Raw genomic sequence first — 22796 nt, 5'->3', positions numbered from 1 at the left:
ATGTCAAGAGCTTTTATCAGAAGAAAATATTAACGACAGATTTTGTATTATCAAGAAAGAAAGTAACTTGGTACCTGGTATAAGAAACTGTATTCTACGCATAAATATCCCGCCCCCAAAAGACTACGAATATATTGTCAGAGGATAATGGAAAACTGTATGTAGGACATGAGAAAAGTAAGCATTCCATTACAGAAAGGACAGAAGAGAGCTACAATATCTTACAACACTGTCTTAGTGAGCTACTCTTTCTTGATGTTTAAGAAAACAGAAAACAATGAGTAGATACTACAGGCTAAGACTGTGAAGGATAAAAGTATATAAAGAACACAAGATACGAGAAAGAATGGACACTGTATGATCATACTTTTAAGATACCATCCCTTTGGAAAACCTCAGATGAACCTATAGTCTTACAAGAGGAAAAAATATAGTTGTAGAAATTATAACAGAGATAAAAATATTTTTAAAATGAGAAAGAGTTCATATAGGCAAGAACAAAAAGGTGTAAAAAACCCAGAATATACACTACAGATACTTAGGCGAGAAACACAGAAGACTGCTAAGAAGAATGGAGACGATGCCAGTACACACCACCTGCAAGTCAACCCCTATATGAATTTTAATATGAAATACAAACATACTCATGTAACACCTACACTAAGGTAGTGGAAGAGGTCTACATAGAAACTGCGACAGGAGGCGACATTCTACAAGCTTTAAGGAATGCAGGGAGGCAGGAAGAATACGATGGGGAGACACTGCAGCAGCAAGAGGGTGGGCTGCAGTAGAAAAGGGAGAGCAACCTACAGGAGCAAACACCACGCTGAAGTAAGCGTGAGCTAACACAAGTATAGAGGAGAGAAAATATAGCTGGGTGTGTCCTACAAAGTGCAGAGGTCCAAGACCCAAAAGAGCGTTGCACTCTGGCGGAAGTAGGAGCCAGGAGAGTTCCACCATCAAGCTGACTCAAAAAAAGAAGTGTAAGCGTGGTACGCGAGTGGAGAAGGCTGCGGGCCAGGGTGCACTCGGAGGGCTACGGTGCTGCTAACAGTAGATTCAAAATCAGGGTCGAATACCGGGCCTAAAGAGAAGAAAAGCTAGTGCTAAGCCCTCTCTACCAAAGGTATGTTAGGGTCAGAAAGAAGGTATACTTTACAGAGTATGAATACAAGGCGAGGAGGAAAGAACAGGGGGTGTTTAACAATAAGGAAAGAAAAATGAGCGGAACAGAGCAGGACGTGTTTCCAGAGGAAAAGTGGGAGTAAACCCCAGGTTCTACTTAGTTTAGAGGGCAGAAGGGACAGTCCAAGGGACTGAGGGGAGTGGCAATGAACAGGAAACTACGATGCTAAAGACGACAACTTGGGGGAGGACGCGATACTGGTAGGATCAGAAAAGGAGGTGCCATCAATAAGAATCAAAAAACGTTCATTATAAGGCAGGCAAAGGGCAGCGCGAGCAGGAAACAGCGAGATAAAAGGGGAAGGCAAAGAGGCAAAAAACACCCAGCGGCGTGAGGGCAGGGGTAAAAGCACACAAGGACTTAAACTAGAGACTGCAAGGAGGGAGGCGGGAGTCGCGGGAACCAACGGAGGGGTCAACCATAGGGAGGTGCGGGGCAGCGCAGGCCTGAAGGGAGTCGGGGTCCCGAGGGCCGGGGACAGTGGGGGAGGAGCGGCCTGCGGGTGACAGGGGCGGAGGGCAATGCAGGCACAAGAGGAGGGACTAGGGGAGGGTGGGGCGGCGGTGGCCCCGATACTCACACCTCCAGGATGCGGTCCCCCTTGCGCACCCCGGCCCGATCGGCCGCCCCCCCGGGCAGCACGGCGCTCACATGCTGCAGCGGCGCATACAGCTCCCCGTTGATGCTCCGCAGTTGCCCGCCCTCGCTCACTTGGCCCCGCACGTTGAAGCCGTAGCCGGACTCTGACTTGACGATGCGCACGACCCGCGGGCCGCCGCCTCCGCCACCGCCGTTCCCGGCGCAGTGGAGCCCAGACCCCCCACCGCCACCGCCGCCTCCGTTCCTGTGAGGGGCTGAGGGGTGAATCCCTTCCCCGTCCTCGTCCGCCATCTTGCGAGCAAGCGAGCCCTACCCCCGCCCCGCTACGCCTCCACTCCCTCCCAGCGCGCACTCGCCCTCTTCGGCAGCCGCGCGACCCCGTGAGCGCGCGCCCGCTCGGTCGGCCGCGGGACCGAGTCGGCCACGGCGCCTGTAGCTGGGGGGAAAAGGGAGAAGGGGGGGCGGGAGCGAAAGCGGACGGTTGGGCGCCGCGGAGTCTTCTGGGGGATGTAGTTTCTGGGAGGTGAGGGCGGGGAGGGGGTTCTATGACGCGTTCGGAAGCAAGGCATGCTAGGAGCTGTGGTTCAACTATTCAGCAGTCAATGGCTGGTGTGTATCTGTCCCAGCGCCAAGCTTGGCAAAAGGTTCTCCTGTTGACACAGGACAAGTTTCCTCTTCATTTTGATTTCATATGGTCTGCAACCGATAATGATGATGTGCAGCTCAGAATTGGACTGCATTCTTAGCGTGCTTGAGGCCCTGGGCGCAATCTTTGGCAAATTGTGCACACACACACACACACACACACACACACACACACACACACAAGCACTACAGTGTTAGTGTTACTTGATGTCTGTGAGTCAACACAATCTTAAATTGGCTCAGTAACTTGTATACTCTTGTGTGGGTTGAATCTCAGTAACTCTTTCCTTCTCTTTGTTTAAAGCGGGGTCTAAATTGCTAGGTTGCCTAGGCTGGGCTTGATCCTCCTCGCTCAGCTTTTTGCAGATGTCTGCCACCACTCCTGGCTTTGAATGTTTATTTAATCCACAACCTTGGGAAACAGGCTGATCACAAACTAGTTTCCTCATTTCAAATATTAGGAAACTGAATCTTAAAGTGGCCAAAGTCAATCAGCTATTAAGTAACAGAAACGAAGGCCCAGTCATTTTTGTGCAACTTTCTTTTCATGTATTGCACCTACATACGAAATGTGGTGGATTCAAAACCGGTGGTCAGCTTAAACACCAGTTGAATTGAATCTGCATGGTGCTGAGTGTAGAGGGTCCACCTGAGGACTGTTGCCAGCATGAAAAGGAGAAGTGGAAGAGAGTAGTCTTGTGGGTTTTTAAGCAAGTGTTGTTTGGAGCTGTTGGTTCTTTTGGAGCTGTTGGTTCTCCTGGAGGAACTTGTCATGCTGGCTTCCCTGATATGAACTCAGCTGTTACTGGAAAAGCTTGAGAGTTTGTCACTGAGAATGATTGCAGTTGACTTTGGGGAGACTCTGGGCCTTTGAGCATTGCTTCCTGGCTCCAGAGGGGAAGATATATGCTGTTCAGTCTCCAGGAGAAACTTGTAACTTCCTGATGTAAACTCAGCTGTTCTCATTGTCAGAGAAGCTTGGGACCTCGTTGTTGATGAGGATGGCTGTGGTACTTTTGAGGGGCACCCTCATCCTTATTTTGAGTGTCACTTCTTGGTTCCAGTGTAGAACCCACAACATACTGGCACAAATCCTTCACCAGGCTGCATGGACTTTCTAGCTGCCACCTTTGGGCATTCCCACTGCAAATCCTTGAAAGTGACTTGCATGAGACATTGTCATGGGCTCCAGGCTTCCAGCTGGACTCGTGGAGGGCATTGTCAGGGGCCCTAGGTCTTCAACTGTACTCATGCAGGACACTGCTGTAGGATCCAGGCTCTCAGCTAAATTCTCTTACGTCTTTAGTGTGTGAACAGATTTCCTGCACTTTCTTTGTATTTTACTCCTTGAGTGACCATTATAAAGTAATACTATAAATTATATGTCCTGTATTGTCCTGTTCACCTTGTAATCCCTGACTACAACAAGAAGTATGCCCCAGCTATACCAAAAGGGTATGCTGAGAGAACACTACAGTCTCAGTGGTTAAGTAATTTCAACTGAGCAATCATTATAAAGTTATTTTTATTTGAAATTCATTTCTCTCAGTAGCACAATAGAATTCTTGGCACATGGCAGCAATGAATGTTTTTTGGTTACCTATCAAAACACAAATATTGGGCTGGGGATTTAGCTCAGCGGTGTAAGCTCTTGCCTTGCAAGCACATAGTTGTGAGTTTGATCCCTGGTACCAAAAAAAAGCACACAAACATGAGTGTTATGCAATGTGCCAGGTAAAGGTAAGTAAAAAGAGTGAGCAAAAATAATGAAAATACTGTAGCTTAATCAATTACTACTCAGGTCTGGCATTTGAGTTTATCCTACTGATCGGTAATAAATTAATCTAATACCATTTCGTGGACGCTGTAGAAGACGTAAGATTTCTGGTTCAGAGAAAAGGACTATTATTCACAATACAGAAAGCAACATGAGCATCAGCATATTTGTGTCAGTTCCTCTCTCCTACCAGGTACCATGTGAATGAAATAAAGGTCTCAGGTGAATGTTATATAGTGAATTTACTTTACAGCTAAGGATCACTGAGCGTGGGGAAGCTGACGTTTTTGTTTTTTTGTCTTTTTCCTTTTTATTGGTACCGGGGATCGAACCCACGACTGCCTGCTTGCAAGGCAGGCACTTATGCTGCTGAGCTAAATCCCCAGCCCCAAAGCTGACATTTTTTAGGAAGCAGGAAGAAAATCTGTTCTATGTCCTGAAAGGAGACATTATTTCATTTCTCAAGGTTGCTTACTACAAACACAATCCACCACCCTGAGAAAAGACCATCCTGAGCAAAGATCAGTGAAGACGTCCGTCCATCCTTGCCCCTGGAACATTATTATTAGCCAAACTATTCTAAGCACTTTACATCTATTATCCTATTAAATCCTTACAATCCTATAATGTCCCCTATTTTATAGATGAATAAAGATGTATAGAGAAGTCACACAACTGATAAACAATGAATCCAGAAGAAGCATAGGTCTGATGACTTGTAAAAGCAACAAGCAACCTCCTGAAAGAATTTATTGACTGTGTAAGTGTTTCCAGGAATTACTGGAGGGTGAGGAACATGGACCAGTAAAAAATTTAGGAGAGCCCACAAAATGTGGAATGAGGACTTAAAATCATTATAATTAGAACATAAAAATGAATATGACCTTATTTTATAACCAACCTAATGAAGAAGGATCTTAATTAGTGATGCAAATAAGTTGAAATAACAGTTTAGCTCCTGGGCCAGGCCAGGGATATAGCTCAGAAGCACAGCACCCCGCATGGCAAGCATAAGGTCCTGACTTCAATTTCAATACCAAAAAAAAAAAAAAAAAGTAGCTCTAAAGTAATAATAAAATGTGGTTTGAACCTGAATCATTAGGTTTAACTGGAATATGAAGGAAATTACCTAATCAGGTACCAGACAGAGGAAAACAGAAGGGAGCCATCATTAAAAGAGCTAGCTTTATTTATTTATTTATAATAAAAATATACCGAATGCCTGCTGTGTTCTAGGATCTGTAACAGTGGCTAGGGATGCAGAGATAAAGAATATTCAAGATTCCCAAAGGGCAATGGCACATGGTCAAACTTGGCAGCATCCTTTGTAGGAATTCCTTCTACAGTTACACTTGCACACACGTGAAATGCTGTTTTTGTGAAGTTAAGTGAAGTCATTTTTATTCAAAAAAAGATTAGAAACAACCGAATAGTCATTTGTTAAATTATGATACGTCCACAATGGAAAAGTGAATCCCTGTAATCAAAAAATAAGGAAGCTCTTTGTGTACTGATACCGAAAGACCTCATGGAGAATGTACATAGTTAAGCAAGGTGGAGCACAGACTAGAGGACATAATAGCCCTTGTGTATAATACAGAAGAGGAACCGTATGTTGTATTCTAGATCTGTTGAAGTATTTGTATCGAGTTGATGGATAGCCTCTGAGGAGGGAAACTGCTCAGTAGACTAGGGACAGGCGCCAGGCAAATTTTTCATTTTGTTCTCTTCTGTCACTGTTCTGTAACCTCTGAATTTTCAGTTGGAAGAGTGTTTTGCCTATTCAAAAAATAAATAATAAATACATAAAATATACAGGAAGGATCAAACTGGGAGAAAAAGTAGTAAGATTACCAAAATAAAATAAGACACCATTACTGTTCTCAAGGACTCACAGTCTAGCAGGAGAGACAGCAGAAGACAAAATAATTATAACCCAGGGATAGGGTGGCAGTGACAGAGGCCTGCATAGACTAGGGGGCGGCATGAAGCAGGAACCTGCAAGCACCCAGAGGATGAGGAGTTAGGGAAGCTGTTCTGTGACATGGGAGAGCTGAGCTGAATCATTATCCATGAGAGGAGTCATCGAGGCAGAGAAGGATGGGAGAGGCAGTGCGTTTCGGACAAGGAGAATGGCATACACAGAGATTTCAAAGAACACAGGGAGGTATGAGAACACCCAGTTAGGATGGGAGCAGAGGCAACAGGGCCAGAAGTGGACAGGGATGTGGGCAAGGGTCTGATCTGGGAGGTTTTCAGATATAGAATGTAGTATCCAGGAGTTTGGATTTAAGACCTCTGAATGCTTTTTGGGGGGGTACCGGGAATTGAACTCATGACCTTGCACATGCCGGGCAGGCACTTGTGCAACTGAGCTAAATCCCCAGTCTCCTCCAAATGCTTTTAAATGGAACAGCAGTATTATCATCAACTGTATGCTTCACAAGTTCACTCTGCAGAATGTATGGAGAATGAATTGAGGTAGGAAGATCAATTAGAAGCAGTAGCGGTGATTCTGGTAAGAATCAATGAGGTGCAAACTAGGGCAGTAGCTGTGGGACTGCAGAGAGGGAGACACACAGGAGAGGAGCTGGTGACCACTTAGGATCTCTGGTGCGAGGGTGGGGGACGAAGGACTGATATAAGGTTCCCCCAGAACGAGGTATGAAAAGGAAGAAGAGGTTTACAGGAAGCTTCATGAGTTTAGTTTGAGGCCTGTGGATATGAGGAGCTTGTAGGAGATGCAAGAGGAATTGTTCAGTAATGTGTTGGATGCATGAGTCCGGTGATGGGGGAAGTAGTGTGGGCCACATGAATTTGGGAACCTTTGTCTCTGGGTAGTGGCAGACGAGAGACCGAGGAGGGGCATGTAGTGGAATGAGAGGGGCACCCAGGCCAGAACCCAGAATTCCTCCCATCCCCACTTAGGAGACACCACGAGGAAGACTGGGAAGGGCTAGAGAACTAGGGGCCCAAGGAAGTCTTGAGAGGGTTTAACTTGGTTTAGTTCAATTCTTTGCTTTGGTTTTTTGGTACCAGAAATTGAACTCAGGACCTCATGCTTGCCAGGCAGACATTGTACCACTGAGCTACATCCCTGATGCTTGGTTTGGTTTTTGAAGCAAGCTTTTGCTCTGTTGCCCAGATTGGTCTCAACTTCTGGGCTTAAGTGATCCTCCTTCCTCACCGTCAAGCCGCTAGGACTACAGGTGTGCCCCACTGCACCTAGCCAGGAGCATGAGGTCATGGCACACAGTGAAGCTGTCTTCAGAAATAGGACCTGAACAGTCTGCAGAGCACTTCACACTCAAGAGCTGGTTTTTCATTGCAATTAACTGTGTAAATACAACTGTGTAAGTTCATGAGAAACTAGGCTCAGGTAACCAGTGAGCCCAAAATGACACTGCTAGTTAATAGCAAAACTGGTCTTTGAACCCAGATGTTCTGACCCAAAAGCCAGGACACTCCTCCACTATCAAGCTTCTCTCTGTGTGGTTGCAGGGTCAGCAGGTTTGCCTGGCCTTGCTGCACAGGAATCACTCAAGTGAGGGGCGCGTGTCTCCACTTACACTCACAGGGCCCTAAGTGTCCTCCTCTTTCTGCTTCTTTGCTGGTCTGACATCTACTCCTCTTTCAAGCCCTCGATGAACTCCCTCCATCAGTCTTTCCTGAGGACACCTCAACTCCTCACTCTGACATGTCTCCTTTCCATGTTTCTGAGACAAATACACCTTTAGGTGGCCCCCAGTAACTCAGGTTCTTGTGCAGCCTCCTTCCCATGAGGGTGAGTGGGAACTGGGACGTGCTTCAAGGCAATAAAATATGGCAAGTTGATGATGCGTCACCTCCATGGTTCTGACACACCACAGGACACTGCACTCCCCAAGATGACCAGATGAACAAAGCCAGAAGTCTGTGGAGACGCCATGCAGCACAAAGCAAAAGGACCCCCCTGGACAGCAGCCCCCAAGGACCGCAAGAAAACTGGGCTTCGGCCCTGCATCCTTATGAAATCCTGCTGACAACAGCATGAGCTCAGAAGATCCTGAGCTCCACAGAAAAACACTCCCGATGCGTGGCACAGTGGCACATGTCTGTTAGCCCAGCACTCCAGGGACTGAGGCAGAATAATCACAATTTGAGTTGCCTGGGCAACTTACTAAGACATTTTAAAAAAGAAAAGAAAAGAAAAAAGAAATGGAGGAAGGGAGAAGAAAAAGAAAGCCCAGCCAGCACCTTGACTCCTAAAATCAACAAAACTGTGTGATTCTGTTTGTCTGATTGTTTGTCTTTTGAGACAAGGTCTTGTTATGCAACCCAGGCTGGCCTCAAACTCAAGGTGATCCTCCTGCCTCAGCCTGCTTAGTTCTGGGATTACAGGCACGTACCAACATGCCTGGCCTGAATACATATTTTAAGCTGCTAAATATAAGTGATTTGTTACACAGCAATAACTAATGAGCCTTCTATCGCATTTGTGATCTCCACTGCTCAGTTTCAGCCACAACATCATAATATCTAGTTTAGCTTTACTTTTCCAATCTGAACATAAAGCTCCTTGAAAACAAGGGACAGGCTGCATATGACTTATCCTGCCATTCTATGCTCAGGGACTCTGCGGGTCAGAAATTCATATGGGACCCAGTGGGGACGGCTTGTCTGTGCTTCATGATGCCCTGGGGAAGACACAAAAGGTAAGGGCAACTAGATGTTGATAACAATTATTTTATTGTTTTATTATGGGAAAACCCAACGTATTATATGATTTCTCAGCTATTGGCTTGAGTTTGATTTTGAGAGAAAAAGAGGGAAAAAGGAACCCTGGGGAAAATAGAGACACAGCTAACAGATGTTTGGGGTCTGGCAGCATCTGGAAACATGAGTGGTGCCAAAGCTACCTGTTGCCCTGAGCCCACACACAGTCGCTTCATGTGGCCTCTCAGCTTCTTCTAGCTCATGGAGAGGACCCAAGGAAATTTCCAGAGAGAATAAAGCAGCTGTATGACTTCAGCTACACAATCAGATAGCATTGCTTCACTATAGTGTTTGGTCACAAGGTTCAGCCCTGCCCTGAGGGGCGAGGACATAAACACTGTTACTTGATGACGGAGTGTCCGTGCTGCATGATAATTAGAGCACGTGGGATGAGATATGAGGTGGTTGCCAAGGTTGGAAAATATAATTGGCCACACTGGGATAGTTCATATGCGACAGGACCTAGGGGCTTAGGGTCTGGCCCGGAGAGCTCAGGGCTCCTTCTCTGTTTTGCTTCTGCCTCTCATTGTTACTTATCTCTGCTTCTATTTGTCTCTCAGCAAAAATTCCCTTATTTTTCTCAGCCTCTGGATACTTTCCTGGAGGACTCTGGTTTTTCTTGAGTTATGTGCCCACTCCTCATATTGATTAAAGTTGTCTGAACGAATACAATGATCCAAACCTGGATCATCAGGGCACGTGGCTAGAAGACCTGCTGGGTAGACAGGGCAGGCTGCCACATCTGTCACTTCAGTAAGCATTTGCACAGCTCAGAGTGTCACTGAATCATCCAGCTCTCTGTCGGCGTCCTACAGTTACAGTGCTTCAAAGTGCTTTACCTGGTAGTCTTCATACCATGCACCTGCCTTTCATTTGCCACACATGGCTGAGATTTTCTGGGTTCCTCATCCAAGAGATGAGTTCTGGCCCTTCTCACAGCCACCCTGTCTTGCTTCATTATGTGATTCTTCTCACCACCTCTGAGTGTCTTCTTTCAAGGGGTCACTTGCAAACATCATGGCGCACTATCATTCCAGGGTAACTCCCTTGGCAGCTGTCACTGTTAGCTGTGTCTCTATTTTCCCCAGGGTTCCTTTTTCCCTCTTTTTCTCTCAAAATCAAACTCAAGCCAATAGCTGAGAAATCATATAATACGTTAGGTTTTCCCATAATAAAACAAAACAAAACAAACAGAAAAACAAAAAACAGTAGGGCTTCGGAATTGTTATCGTCATCCGATGGGAAACAATGTGAGACTTGAGCCATCTGCATTATTCCTATTTAAACATTTCCTTGAAAGCTTTTGACTACAGGTACAGAAAACTGAAAATTCAAAAGTGGTTTAAACAATAAGGAAATGTGTAATCTCAAGCAGCAATCCTAAAGGTGAGGAGGTCCCAGACAGTTAATCACTCAGAGCATCTCACTCACAAAAAGGATCCACGTCCCTTTCATCTCTCCCTTGTGCCATCTTCTGTGTATCATCTGGGTCACTTTGCTAACTCCTCTCATGGTAACAAGATGGCTGCTGAGTTCCAGACATCACCAACATACACAGCCTCAATACTGAGAAACAAAAGATAGAAAGCTTCTTGGGCCTACTTGTAAATAAACCCTTCACAGTAGCCTTGAACTGGCTCTTTTCACATCTCATGAGCCAGAAGTATATCACCTGCTAATCTGTTAAACCAGTTACTGGCAAAAGAACCAAAGTACAATGATTGACTTGAACTAATCTAGGCTTACTTGTGAGGTTGAGACTAGAGTTGTTCTTGTGTGCATCACTGGCTAGTGAATACCAGAACGAGATTGGGACTCTTCAAAAACAATGAAATGTGGACACAAAAAGTGGTAGGACAGGGTGGATTGCACAAGAAACTAAACGTACTCAGTGTATTTCTCTTCACCCTGGTTTTTCCAGATCTAGAGATGATGAGGTCCACCTCATCTACATGTAGGTGACATAAGATTTTAGAGGATTGGGCCGAGGATTTAGCTCAGTGACTCAAGCACTTGCCTGGTAAGCACAAGGTCATGAGTTCAATCCCCAGTACCAAAAAAAAAAAAAAAAAAAAAAAGATTTCACAGGATACTCTTACCAAACTAGTTTCATTAAAACACTGAGGCACATTCTACCGTATGGATGAAACCTGAAGATACAATGCTAAATGAAATAAGCATGTCATAGAAAGACAAATATTCCATGTGTCTCACAAAGTAGCTGTTATGTTTTTTTTGTTTGTTTGTTCTTAGTTTTGGTACCAAGGATTGAACTCATGACCTTGCACTTGCCAAGCAGGTGCTTACACCACTGAGCTAAACCCCCGGCCCTGCTGTTACGGTTTGTATCTAGATGTCCTCAAGGGCCTCCCAGGCTATCGGCAAGGTGATTAAACCATGGGGCACCAGAGCAAACTGCTGTTGGGATGCAGGGTCTGGCCAGAAGTCAGGGTCACCAAGGGCTTGGCAGGAAAGGTGCATCCCCCCTTCCTCCTCTCTCTGCTTCCTGGCCCCCGTGATGTGAGCAGCTTCCCTTCACTGGACTTTTCCACCAGGTCTGCCTGCCTTGAGCCCACCCACTGCAGACTAGAAACATGGGCTGAAATAAACCTCAAAGAGGAAAAGTTCCAGAGCTGGATGGGGGGAGTGGTAGTTAGACAGCAATGTAAATGTATTGGTGCCACTGAACTGTATGCTTTAAAATTGTTAAGATGAAAAATGTTATTTTATGTATAGTTTACCACAGTAAAAAATGTTAAAGCAGCCAGACATAGTGGGAGGCTGAAGCAGGAGCACTGCCATGAGTTTGAGGTCAGCATGGGCTACAAAGCGAGACCCTATCTCAACCTCCCCACCAAAACAGTTAAAGCAACAAGACTGTTTAAGATGTAGAGCAACGAAATTGTGTTCATCTTGAAACAGTGTAAGGGCATGGCTTTCTCTAATTACCATAATGTTGAACTTCTGCCTGTTTCTTTTGGATGATAACCATTTCCCATCCTTGGCTATCACCTCCATCCTCTCCTCCCTTCTTTCCTCAGATTTACTGTTTGATTGGGTTTTTGTTTGTTTTGAGACAGGGTCTCACTATGTTTTCCAGGCTGATCTTGAACTTCTGAGTGCAAGTGAACCTCCTGACTCAGCCTCCCAAGAGCTGGCATTCCACGTGCACATTACCATATCTATCCATAGTTGTTTTGAATCAAGTATAGTTCAAGAAATCCTAATGCCAGGCATGCAATCACACACATAATTTCAGCAACCCTGGAGGCTGAGGCAAGAGGATCAGAAGTTCTAGGGCAGCCTGTACAATTTAGCAAGATCTCTCTCAAAGTATTAGGGCTGGAAAGCCAGGTGTGATGGTGCTCACCTGTAATCCCAGCACTGAGGAGGCTGAGGTGGGAGGATCACTGTGAGTTGGAAACCAGCCTGGGCTACAAAGTGAGCTCAAGCCCAGCCTAAACTGCATAGTGAGACTCTGTCTGAAAAAGACAAAAAAAAAAAAAAAAAAGAAAAATGAAAAAGACTAGGAATATAGCTCAGTGATAGAACATCCTTGGGTTCAGTCCCCAATACTAGGTGGGGGTGCACACCTGTAATGCCAGTCCTCTGAGGGGGCTGAGGGAGGAGAATCAAAAGTTTGAGCCCAGAATTGGCGACATGGAGATTTAGTGAGACCTTCTCTATTAAAATAAAGTAAAGTAAAATAAAATGAGCTGGGCATGTAGCTTAGTGAAAAAGTCCTAAGTTAAACTTCTAGTACCAGGGCTGGGGGTTTAGCTCAGCGGCATAAGCCCCTGCCTTGCAAGCAGGCAGTCGTGAGTTCGATCCCTGGTATCGATAAAAAGAAGAAAAAAGACAAAAAGACAAAAAAAGGCCCCTACACAGAATGGAGCGTCCTGCTCTCCTCTTACTTTTGCCCTTGAAGGCCACCTGTGCCTTTCTTACTTTGTCTTCTCATCCTAGTTCAACACAGCTGGCTCCCCTGATCCCCACACCCAGAGCGCTGGGAGAGGATGCAATGGGGAAGGCTCAAGAACAGAGAGAAGTGGGCACTCTGAGCACTCTGAGGTGTTAGCAGCCTTCACAAGGTGTGCATCTAATAAATCTAACAGTTTACACTGTGCAAATAGTTAGGACCCTAGGATGTTTGCAAACCAGGCAAAGTGTGCGGTGTCTGTGGGGCAGCAGGTAGAGCCAGGTCATTCCACCTGAAGCTACCAAAGTCCAACGGCCTGTCAATGCTCAGAGCTAAGCAGGAGCTTCTCCAATTTCCTTACATAGACTTGGAGTCAGAGGTCAGCTATTTGTATTTAACCTACTCACTCCAGACAGTCTTTCTGAAAAAGTAGTGAAGATCTTCAACAGGAAGCATCCACCATTCTCTTAAACTCCTGCCCCACAGTTTGATCAAACCGTCAGAACGTTTCTCCTTCCAGGTAATCCTCTTCTGTGATTAAAATAGAACCTGAACCACCTCCAATGGCTGGGACCATAGCTCAGTGGCAGAGTGCTTGCCTAGCATGCACGGGGTCCTGGGCTGGATCTTCAGGGCTATAAATACAAAACTGATGGCCTCAAACAGGTTTTGAATGAGATGTGCTGTCCTGTGCACAGACACTAAGTGTTAACATCTGATTGTCTGTGTTTAGCTCCTGAAGCCAAGCAACTGCCCCAGGGCTCCCTCTAGCAGTGACTGTCTTTCCTTCAGGGATCTTGGTTAACCATCTGGAAAAATATCTTGCTGGTGACAAGAATCACTGTATTCTTCCAGCATCAATGGCAGACCCACAACCTGCCTGACATGGGCCAGAATCAGAAACGTGGAGGTAAGTAATCAACTCCTGTCCTTTGAGGAATCTCAGTTCTGGGGGGAGAGGCAGACGTAAAAACAAACACTTACTGTACAGTGTGATGAATCCTGTACCAGCCGCTGGGTAATGAACATTGTCTATAGTTTCCTGGGGGAATCAGGGAAGGCCTCACCTCTCAGGTGTCATCTGAGTGGGGTTTGGGAGGATGATGGAACTTCCCAGCAGGATAAGGTAAGGAGAAGAATTAATTCTAGGCAGAAGGAACTACATATGGAAAAGCAGAGAGGTAAAGAAGGACATGGGATGGCTCAGAAATAAATGGCAAGGTATCAGAAGTCCAGAAAGGAGGTTAAATAGGTAAACAGGGTAACTTCATCCCAACCATCACCCCTCAAAGATCTAGGTCCACAGCTCACTGAGTAAGCACTGTTATATTTCTATGTAGAGATCACAGCTCATCTGTACTGCGGGTGTTCCAGGTCTTCTGTGTGATTGTAAGTTACTGACAAACTGTCATCTTAAGGAATCCAAGTCCCATGTGTTCAAAAAAAAAAATTATTGTAGGGGGCTGGGGATTTAGCTCAGCGGCATAAGCACCTGTCTTGCAAGCAGGTGATCATGAGTTCGACCCCCGGTACCGATAAAAAAAATTATTGGAGGGTTCATCTGAATCTTCAAGCAGTTGTGAAACTCTGAAATGTGACTGGTGACTGAAACTGTGAAGACCCAATATTTGAAAGAAGGAAGCAGGCTCAGAGAAGTGAAGGTACCATCCATCCTCAATGTGGCAGGATAAGCCACACCAGCACTCAGCTCTCCACACCACCTGTGCCAAACTTCCTTTCTTTCCTTTTTCCCCTTCAGATGCTCAGGCCAGTGTTCTTTATTCTCTCCAGAAAAAAAAAAAAAAAAAAAAAATAGCCATAGGGCTTAGCTGAAATTTCTAGAAATTTCCAGAACCAATTCTTTCCCGAGTAAGCACTTACTAAGCATAAGCAGAATGAACTAAAACTTCTCAGGGAACTTGAGGATAAGTTGGTCTCATACACATAAGCCTTACACACAAGGCTTACAAATGAGTTTTTAAAATCATCTTTCAGTCTATCAAAAATTTTACTAGCCTGTAAAATGCTCCCAGATCTCTGCGTCTGGTGATATGAGCTAAATACAACCTAAACTAGAACAGAGATATGTTTTCAAGTTTTTATAAAATACTTACTTTTCTAGAATCCAATTTCTTTTAAGGCCTGCCCTTTATCTTCCTAGTGTTAGATCTAATTTGCAAAACTACATCTCAAAAATTTGAGATGTTAATTTGCAGAACTTCATCTCCCTCATCTGACTGGCTGCCCCTTGCTCGAAAGCTAAATTTGAGTATAGTAGAAGCCCCAAAGACCCAGATAGGTCTGAGAAGACAGGCATTGCTTCTTCCTGGGTTCCGGGATGACCACCTGACCAGATGCTCGTAGACCTGCTGCCCTCTAGCGGTTGCAACCTGGGAGTGCATGAGTCTTCTTGGCAAAAAAAAAAAATGTATCTTCTTGTTTTCAGGATAACTTACTAAAAGTGTTCCGAAAACTTCATCTTCTTTTCCCAAAGACTTGTAACTTTAGAGATGAGTTGAAAGAGACCTTAATCCAACAAGGAATTGTGGCGCATGCCTGTAATCATGTAGGCGGCTGAAGCAGGAAGATCACAATTTTAAGTCCTGCCTGCTCAACTTAGCCACTTGGCAAGAACAGGTTCCAAAGTAAAAACATGAAGGGGGAGTAGGGGCAGCTCAGTGCAAAGGGAAAAAGGAAAGAGAGAAAGAGACCTCAATCCAATCTCTTTTTTTTTTTTAAAGAAGGAGCCTGATGATCAGAGAGGTCTTTTACCTAAACACACATCAAACTTAGAGAAATTAGCAATGAATTCACTACTTCTATTAGAAGAAAAGATAAGCACAGGAGTAATCACTTAAAATGAAGAAAGATCCAATGATGCTTGAGAGTTGTGGACCTCAGTGAGACAAGGAAGCATGAAGCCCAATTCTCTTGTTCTTTTTTTTTTTTTTTATTGAATGTTTTCTGAGATTTCTTTTAGCAGTGCTAATATACAGTCATCTGCGCATTTCTTAGCATACAAATACTTGGTGGTGCTACTAGACTGCTTGCAACTTGAGGGCAGATTCTCTTTCCTCTTTATACTCTCAAAGCCTATATCTTTGACATAGTGAATGCTAATAGCATTTATTAACAATAATTAACACGTTATTACAATAATTAACATGCATGCAGGTCTGTAATCCCAGGACTGATTTTTTTTGAGGCCAGCCTGGGATACATAGTGAGTTCAAGGCTAACCTGAGGTACATAGCAAGACTCTGCCTCAGGGGTTCAGTGGGGATAGCTCAGTGGCACAGCACCTACCTGGCAAGTGAGTTCGATTCCTAGTAACAAAAGCAACAACAACAACAAAAACATCCAAAACAAAACAAAACCCAATTCTTACCATGCTATATATGATCTTTGCCTGTAGCTTTGAGTGGATCATGGCTACAACTATGAGCCAACATTTCAGACAAGGACTCTGGAACCTGATTGGTTGTGACATATCACTTCTTACCTGCAAATCTTTGTCCTAGGTGCTCACTCTGTGTCTCTATTTCCTCATCTATAAATGGGGATTAAATGGAAATGCCTGGCACACTGTAGGTACTCAGTAAATATTCTAAGTAGTCATTATATCTTTGTTTTACAAATGGATAAATTAAAACTTAGAGTGTTTAAATAACTTTTCCAAACCATCATGGCTAGGAAAGGACAGATCTAAGATTATAAGCAATATCCAAAGCCCGTACTAACGCTTTAAACACTGTGCTACACTATTCCCCTATAGTGGTTTTGTGTTTGTTTTGTTTCTGTTTTGCAGTAATGGAGTTTGTATCCAAGACCTCACGAATGCCAGGCAAATATTCGACCCCTGAGCTACAGCCCCAGTCCTCTCCCTGTTGTCAAACAATCAACAACTGAGTGAATGAATGAGATTCCTTATTGTATGGCAGCACTTATAAATGATTGTCATTTGATTTCCATGAGGAAAATATTGGTATTCAGGATCTGCCTCTTCCTCATTCGCCCCGCCCACTCTGCATGTTCCATGTCAGCCCGCCCCTGCGCGCTGTGTGGTGGTGCTCATCTCACCCCAAGCACAACTCTGCTCTCTTCCTATCTCAGTGTCTCAAGCTGCCTTAAACACTGCGCATTAGGGGCTGGGGATTTAGCTCAGCGGCATAAGCACCTGCCTTGCAAGCAGGCGGTCGTGAGTTCGATCCCTGGTACCGATAAAAATGAAAAAGACAAAAAAAAAAAAAAAAAAACACTGCGCATTTCCAAAGTCTCGCGGCCCCGCTCAAACTTTTTTTTACAATTCAGTTCCACTCCAGAGAGGCTATTTTTTTCTTACAATTTTTCTACCATTTATTCAATATTGCTGGCCACCTAATAATTTTACCAGCCTGCCTGCCTTATAATCTTAAATGCCAATATTAAGCTCTTACATACTTAATTCTACAGATAACTTTTACTATAGCCAGATCTCAAACAACAAGGCAAAACTTGACCTTCAAGCTCCACAAAGACCTTGATATGGTTGTTCATATTTTAAATAACACTTACAGTTCTGAGACAGACAAATCTACACAAGGTGAAGCTACCTGCCCCCCCGCCATGGACCACACTCAAATTCATCAGAAGACATCAGACAAAATCCCCCATCCTGGCATTCTTTGAGACCTTACTCCAGGGCTGTTTAGGCTGTCCTGGCCACCATAGAGTGGCCTGGCCATCCTAACTTGTAGCCCTCACAGGTCACAGGGGCCAACTGCCTTGGTGGATATCTGTCTCACATTAAAACATTAAATCACATTAAAACTCTCAAGGTAAGACATTCTCTATATTCGTGGACATAAGAGACCACATATACAGAGCTCTTACTGAGTTTTCAGGCTAATAAATCCTCAATGTCTCATGGAGTAGTAAAGGTCAACCTATGCCAGTTATAAACAGGGCCTATTTTTATACAGGTCCCAGTCCTAAATCTTAAAATGCTTTTGTTCCCTTTTAAACTGCCATCCTGGTTTCACATCACTCAGGCCCTAGATCTAACCATCCTTTTGATACTCATCTCTGCCTTACGACTCACAGGTTGTCATGTTTTGTTGTCCAGTTTGGTTCTTAATTTCTTACATTCTATTAATGATCATTTCTATAGCAGGACTCTCTGACAGGATTGTCTACAGACTCCAACGTCATATATACCAGAGACAAGCCTTACCTACCTACCTTTTTTTTTTTTTTTTTGTCTTTTTCATTTTTATCCGTACCAGGGATCGAACTCACGACTGCCTGCTTACAAGGCAGGTGCTTAGGCCGCTGAGCTAAATCCCCAGCCCATTACCTACCTACCTTTAACTTTTATGCTTTCATATGGGGGAGTAAGCACCTCTCATAACTTCACTCCTCCTAATCCCATGTTTAATTTTTCAGAATTCTGCCTTGTCATAAAAATGCTCCTACCTCAACGTCATCCTGATAGAATAACAGGTCTAAATCAAAGACACCTTTCCCTCTACCTCACTTGGGTCCATAAATATGACAGTGCCATGTCTCCTCATAACATCTTGTCTCTTTGTTTTTTCAGTCTAACATACGTACATTCACCAGTGAAGTTGTCCTGCCTAAAACTCCTGGCACCAGCTTCTACCTAGACATCAACCGTTATCCCGTCGACTCCCCTAGACCCCAAAACAGTACCCTCAGCCAGCAGGAAGTAGTTACAGAGAGAAATCTTCGCCCCTTTTCCTAATAATCATAAGACAGGATATGAAAGGGTTGCTGGCCCAGACCGGACACTTTAGCCAGGAAAAGCCTCAGCCGGAATTAGGGAGCTCCTGCCTCCCCCGCCCCTAGAGATTTACCTGTAACCTATACCCCCACCCTTGAAAATTACCTCTGGCACCAAACTAAGACCAATGGGCTACCTGTACATCCCTAATACCCCCTAGGTTCCACCCCAGGCCGAGGCTACTTATGTGCCTCACTCCACGTGTTCCAGAGAGTGTTCCAGAGAGATCGCCAGCCCCGGAGTGGAGATGCTGTGCCCCAGGGGGTCGGGGGTCTCTCCCAGCATTCCCAAAATAAAGGTTACTTATATTTTATACTTCTTATCTTTTCAGCCACCACCGCTGGCCAGTCCTTCCCCCTCCTCCTCTCCTCAGACCTAACACTAACATCTATAAAGCACTTTGCAAAGTGTTTTCATGTACATGATCTTCCATAAGCCACTCTCCACCCTTGTATTAATTATCAACAACTAATGGATTCATAGGTCAAAAAGGGGAGGCGTCACAGGTTAAAAAAAAAATAGTATCAGTAAATATAAAAAAAAAATACCCCAAAACAAAACAGACAAAAAACCAAGAAGAAGGATTCTAGCATGTGCAGAAGGCCATGCGGATGAGCCTTGCTGCAGGGGGGAATGGATACGGGAGCATCTGGGGTATGAAGACCCTCAGGCTTGACTCAGACATGACTTTTCCAGCACCCAACCTGTTTGTCAGTAGACATGACTTTTCCAGCACCCAACCTGTTTGTCAGTAGCCACAATTGTTCTCAGTGAAAACCACACAAACACCAAAGAGGATGTCATTAAAAAAAAAGATAAAACAGAACAAAGAACTTTCCAAGCACATCTGAAGACACCCAAACATTTCCACCAGGACTTTGCCACTGAGGCTCTGGCCGTTTAGAGAACTTTGACCACTGATGTTTACTGAGATCTTCCCACCTAATGGCCCTTGCCTTCTTTCAAGTCCTGTAGAGAAGCCGCTTCTCTTTGTTCCCTGCAGACAGACTTTTCACTCCCTGCCTGCCCATACCCAGGCACAAAGGCGGGTAGTCTCTGCTGGGTGCCATTCCTTACAAACACTAAGAGTAACGCATACATATACAAAGAAATAAATGACAAAACCTGTTTAACGTTTTGGTGTATTTATTTCTAGCCTCTTTAGAAACTTTTTTTCTCTTTTGTCAAGTTATATAATAAGGTTCCTTAAATTTGTGACCTATTTTTCCACAGTTAACGTTCTCAGTACTATTCCTGGCGTGACACAGTCCTTATAACCGCCATTTGCAGCGGACACCTAATGTCCCAGAGTGGCTGCCTCCTAGTAAAGTATGCTTCCCCCTTCCTCAATTGCTGGACACAAGCTGCTTGGCATTTCGTATGGTTTAATAGGCACCACAGCAAACCTGTTGCACATCAAGACATAAAAAGAAACAGGGTCTTTCCCAAGCCTCCCGCAGCTGCTTGATGAGGCCTCAGCCACACCTGGACTGTTCTGTGCCCTGCACCAGCAGGACTGGTGCTTTCTGCTTCAGTCAGCTGCAGTCATAGAAGCTCTGACTTGCAGCCCACACTATTTCACACAGCACCAGACTGTATCACACCAGATTGTTCTTGTCTCGCTGTGACAGCCCCACTTGAATCTTAGGTCAAGGCCACAGCGGCCTGCGGAGTGATAAGCTTAATAACTGTTTTGCACTCTCCTTTCTTAACCTGACCATGGATTGAGTAGGATCTTAGCATTTCTATCAATTTATCAATAAAAATATGGCCTCCTCATCCACTTGCCACTCATAACTCTTCTTTCTTTTGGCCTGCTTTACATTTTTTAAATTCAGGAAGTCTACATTTTTATCAGCTGGAGTATTTACCTTCATGATTTTTTTTTTTTTTTTTGGTGCTGGGGATCAAACTCACAACCTCGTGTTTGCCAAGCAGGTGCTTACACCACTGAGCTTAACTTCCCCCCACCCCCCACCCCCGGCCTCCTTCATGATCTTTAATATTAAAATTCTAGCTCTCAGGGCTGGAGATTTAGCTCAGTGGCATAAGCATCTGCCTGGCATGCGCAAGGTCATGAGTTCGATCCCCAGTACCACCCTTCCCCCCAAAAAATTCTCTTTGCTTTCTGGCCACTGTGAGATGAGCAGCTTTCCTCCACCATGTTTTTCTACCATGCTGTCTCTGTCTGGGAGCCAGCTAACTCCTGCCTAAAACTCTGAAACCAGTTGTTTGACTGTTTTTCACAATCCCTGTACACAATAGGGAAAAAGGTAGAAGAAAAAAACTTACTGTAATTCAACATGGACAGTGTGTCTAAAAGTGTACCTTGGTTTAATATAATCATTTTTTGTGTTTTGTGTTTGTTGGCCTGTCAGTCCAGCTGTACTCTCCATGTGTGGTAATTAACTTTCTTTCTTTCTTTCTTTATGGTACTGGGGACTGAATTCATGACCTCACGCTTGGCCAGGAAGGCACTTATGTCACTAAACAAATCCCTGGCCCAGTAATTAACTTTATAAGGACTTATATGGTAAATAAGTGAATCTAATGCTAGGGGGAAAAAAACAGGAATTGGAGAGGAAGGAGAAAAAAAAGATGTGTTATATACATGTACCAATTGCCTAAAATGACTATAATCATTGTGTTCTGCAAACACTAATAAAAATTAGTACTAATAAAAATTAAAATAAAAAACAGATAACAAATGACTTATCAAATAGAAGTTCAGCCACTGTTGAACAGTATATTAAAGAATGATTCTCAAAAAAAACTATCCCTCAAAAAAAAAAAAAAAAAAAAAAAAACTATCCCTGTCATAAGATGGTGAGTGTGTGTGAGAATCAATTCAGGTTTTCAGTGGTCAGGTCCTTTATTCTAAGAAGTGAGACTCCAATGTATCCAAGCTTTGCTTTTTCCTGGTCAGAAAGAAGTATACTACAAACTGTGTCTTCAGATAACATCAGTTAAAATGCTCATTGTTTCTTCCTACCTGTTGGGCTGAACTATGGTCAAATAAATCAAGAAGAAAAAAGTTTAAAGGATTAAAAAGAAAACTTTGGATTTTTTTTTCTTTTTTTACAAATAAATGCCTTTATGATCTACTCAGCAATACCTAACCGAATCAAATAAAAACTATGGGCCTTAAAAAAAAAAACTAAGTGTATCCTCTTTCTGATTTGATACTCAATTATATTTTCTTGGTTTTTTTGCAGTGGTAATAATTTACCTAGAATTTATTTAGGGGCCCTATTTAAGGTTAGATTCCTTGTTGTAATTTTTGTTTTCCTTTTTGACATAGGCCTAGAAGTTCCTAGATAGCCCAAGCTGACCTCGAACTCATGATCCTCCTGTCCTCTGGCCTCAGCCCAACAAGTTTGGGGCATGAAGCATAATACTGGGCTTTTAAGTTTTTGTACAAGTCTTTTTTCGTTTTGTTTTGTTTCTTGGTACTGGGAATCAAATTCAGCATCTCATGCTTGGTAGGTTGGTGCTATGCCATTAGCTATATCCCTGGGCCTGGGCTTTAAGTTTTTAATTTTTTTTAAATGAAACTTTCTGGAGTTTGATGCCCAGTACCAAAAAAATGTATTTTCTGCAGTGTTAGGATCAAACCCCCTTATCCTTACATATGCTAAGCAAGTCTTCTATCAATTGACCTGTATCCCCACATCAACTCCAAAAATGTTTTGATACATAATACGTGTATACATTCATAGGATTCATAGGATGTGACATTTCTCTCCTGTTCTTTCTTTTTTTTCCTCTGGTCCTGTGAATCGAACTCTGGACCTTGTGCTGTCAGGCTCAGTGTGATATTTCAATACACAGGTACAACATGCAGTGATAAAACTGGGGTAATTAGCATCTTTTTCACCAAAAATTCAACAAACTGTTCAAATACATTTTCCTCCCATTGAGTTGTAATACTTTTATCCTTTTTAAATGCTTGCATAAAATTAGATCTATTTGTCTAAGTAGTCTGTAAAATTGATTCATAATTTACATGTTTTACTGTTTGCCAAGAGTAATACTCTTCCCACTGAGCTCTACCTTTAAATTTTTCCTTTGCTTTTTTCTGTTTATTCCTCTATATCCAATTCTAAACAGACTCTACTGAATTAAAGTGCAA

The 22796-nt window shown here is 43.8% G+C and overlaps 1 protein-coding gene and 1 long non-coding RNA gene across 4 annotated transcripts in view; one reads left to right on the top strand and one right to left on the bottom strand.

Moving 5' to 3' along the window:
* Snx27 (sorting nexin 27) overlaps positions 1 to 2194 on the bottom strand; it is an 84135-nt gene extending 81941 nt beyond the window's left edge. Inside the window, exon 1 of one of the 2 annotated variants that reach the window (XM_005007793.4) lies at positions 1767 to 2194. In XM_005007793.4, the coding sequence (XP_005007850.1) occupies positions 1767 to 2077 (311 nt within the window). In that variant the 5' untranslated portion in view covers positions 2078 to 2194. The remainder of the gene's footprint in view (positions 1 to 1766) is intronic. The other variant, XM_003479022.5, reaches the window with a different exon arrangement.
* On the top strand, positions 965 to 8406 carry LOC134476953 (uncharacterized). 2 transcript variants are annotated; one of them, XR_010048800.1, is made up of 3 exons: positions 965 to 1386; positions 4853 to 4968; positions 8078 to 8406. It is a non-coding gene; the product is annotated as an uncharacterized LOC134476953 (long non-coding RNA). The 2 variants fall into 2 exon arrangements; XR_010048799.1 differs by lacking the exon at positions 4853 to 4968 and having other exon boundaries at positions 965 to 1126.
* The last annotated feature ends 14390 nt before the right edge of the window (positions 8407 to 22796 follow it).

This window comes from Cavia porcellus, unplaced genomic scaffold, assembly GCF_034190915.1.
Source record: "Cavia porcellus strain 051 isolate PalLab524CR breed Dunkin Hartley unplaced genomic scaffold, mCavPor4.1 scaffold_1, whole genome shotgun sequence".
Classification (NCBI taxonomy): domain Eukaryota; kingdom Metazoa; phylum Chordata; class Mammalia; order Rodentia; family Caviidae; genus Cavia; species Cavia porcellus.
Note: the sequence above shows the minus strand (reverse complement) of the source record. Positions and strands in the feature narration are given on the sequence as shown.